Source organism: Lipotes vexillifer, unplaced genomic scaffold, assembly GCF_000442215.2.
Source record: "Lipotes vexillifer unplaced genomic scaffold, Lipotes_vexillifer_v1.1 scaffold1518, whole genome shotgun sequence".
NCBI lineage: Eukaryota > Metazoa > Chordata > Mammalia > Artiodactyla > Lipotidae > Lipotes > Lipotes vexillifer.
This window is the reverse complement of record NW_006789830.1, coordinates 819,950-822,133: the sequence shown is the minus strand read 5'-3', so window position 1 is coordinate 822,133 and position 2,184 is coordinate 819,950. Positions and strand designations below refer to the sequence as shown.

General features: G+C 43.8%; 1 protein-coding gene across 1 annotated transcript in view; it reads right to left on the bottom strand.

Moving 5' to 3' along the window:
- Nucleotides 1–941: 941 nt before the first annotated feature.
- The window catches only part of SMARCAL1 (SNF2 related chromatin remodeling annealing helicase 1), a 50,546-nt gene continuing 49,303 nt past the window's right edge, over nucleotides 942–2,184 (bottom strand). Inside the window, exon 16 of the mRNA XM_007462855.1 lies at nucleotides 942–1,194. Within this exon, the coding sequence (XP_007462917.1) occupies nucleotides 976–1,194 (219 nt within the window). The 3' untranslated portion in view covers nucleotides 942–975. The remainder of the gene's footprint in view (nucleotides 1,195–2,184) is intronic.

Below are 2,184 nucleotides of genomic sequence, written 5' to 3'. Positions count from 1 at the left end.
ACCCGTGTCCCCTGCATCAGCAGGCGGACTCTCAGCCACTGCGCCACCAGGGAAGCCCTGATCCTTCATTTTTAAAAATACTCTTTGGAAATAAAGACGGATCAAATTAGTAATACTAATACAACACATATGTGCCCTGTGTTACATTTCTATTGGACGGTGCTGCTCTAAGCCAGGGGTTAGCAAACTATGATCTGTGGCCCAAATCCTGCTCTCTGCCTGTTTTTGTATGGCCTGTGAGCCAAGTACAGTTTTTATGTTTTTAAATGGTTGAAAATAATAGTCATTTGCGACACATGAAAATTATGAGAAGCTCAAAATTCAGTGTCCATAACAGTATTTTATTGGAAAAGAGCCACAGTCACTTGTTCCGGATTATCTAATGGTTGATTTTGCACCACAGAAGCAGGGCTGAGTAGTTCCAACACAGACATCCTGGCTCATAAAGCCAAAAGTAATTACTATCTGGCTATTTATAGAAAAAGCTTGTCAACCCCTGCTCTAAACCCTCAGCTTACTGTATTTTTTTTCATAGAACATATAACTATTGCCTCTGCTGTTACATGATAACTTTGGCAAAGGCGTGTACTTTCTTCTTTTCTTTAGTGAATTGCTGCCAGCACCTAGAACAGTGCCTGGCACATATTAGGTGCTCTATAAATATTTGTTGAATCAATAAATTTTACAAATCTAGATTTCGGGTCCTGTGTAGGAAGCACCTCGTTAATTAAAGAACATGAATCACCACTACTACAGCCTACTGTCTGTTTCTCAGTAGGTTAAGCTAAGGTTAATTAAGACCCAAGCAAACCCACACATAATGAAAGGAAATGCTGACACATGCCTGGTAACCCGCTGGGCTTGGAGACAGAGACCAACACTGTGGTAATGACCAGAGGAGCATAGGCTTTCCAAAAAAATGCCTTATTTTATATTTAATAAATTCCATGATTTTTAATGCATCTTTGGCCCCTCTTACAGAGGAGAGGTGAAGCTGTCCCAGTTATCAAAAAATTCAAATCTGCTCCTCTTCAGCGGACTGCCTGTCAATGTGCTTTCATCCAGTGTGTCTCCCATGTCCTGGGAACCACTTCCTGGGTCAAATGACTCCGCTGCCTCCAGGAGCTCCATATCGCCTCCGTCTTCCTCAAAGGACTTCTGGAAAAAGTCATAGATCTTCTGCTGCTTTGGGTCCTTCACCAGAGGAAGAAAAGACAAAGACATCAGCACCCAGGCACCAACACTGACCCTCTCTCCACCACTGTGGGACCAGCTCGGTAAACTATTTATCACTCAAGCAGCCTCACTGCCTTTGTGTCTGGCTTCTTAGCTTCTCTGCTGCTTGCTGGGTAAAGAAGGAAAATCAAAAAACGAACAGTTGTGAAAGCAACACAGGACCTGCTCTCACACTAATTTATGTTGGGAATGTTTTCTCCCTTCTAACTTTACAAATCAGTATTTCAATATTGAAACAGCTCCCAAGCCTTTCTCCACTAAGAGGTTAGTTAGCCTGTAATTCAACTCCCGAATTGGTGCGTTCAGCCATGGCTTATACCTAATTTTCAGAGTGGTTATAAAACACACACTTAACATATTCATAAGTAGATACATGTACCTGATTCTGACTACCCTAAAGTTACAAATGATCAAAATGCCCTCCAACTGCATCTATGCATTGACAACGATGGTGTAGTGCTAAAATCACACCCAGCTGTTATGACCACAGCAGATGACGGGCTTGCTCTCACCCCTTTGCTGATCTCTCCTCTGTCTAAATTCCTAACCCTGGCCATCATTCAACCCAGAGGCACATATTCAGTATCTCCACCGACCTCCCACAGGTCCATAACACTAAACCTGTCTAAAGGCCACAACCATCTGTCATCTCACTCTTACATCCCCAAAGCAGGTCCTGTTCTCTAGTTTTGATGGTCTCGCAGTATTCTCATAGTACCCCTAGCTTGCAATCACCAGGGCATCCTCACTCCGTATCTCACACATGAAACTGCATCAGGTTGGTTTCTCTGTCTGTTCCCTCCCAGATACTTCGGTAGGCAGGCTCTTTACTTGGGCCACACTGCTTTGTACCTGCCTGGATCTGCAGTGGCTTCACTGCACTTCCCACCTCAGGCCTCTTCCCATGTCAACTGCTCACCGGTCTTTTCCAGGCTAATTTTTCCCTAC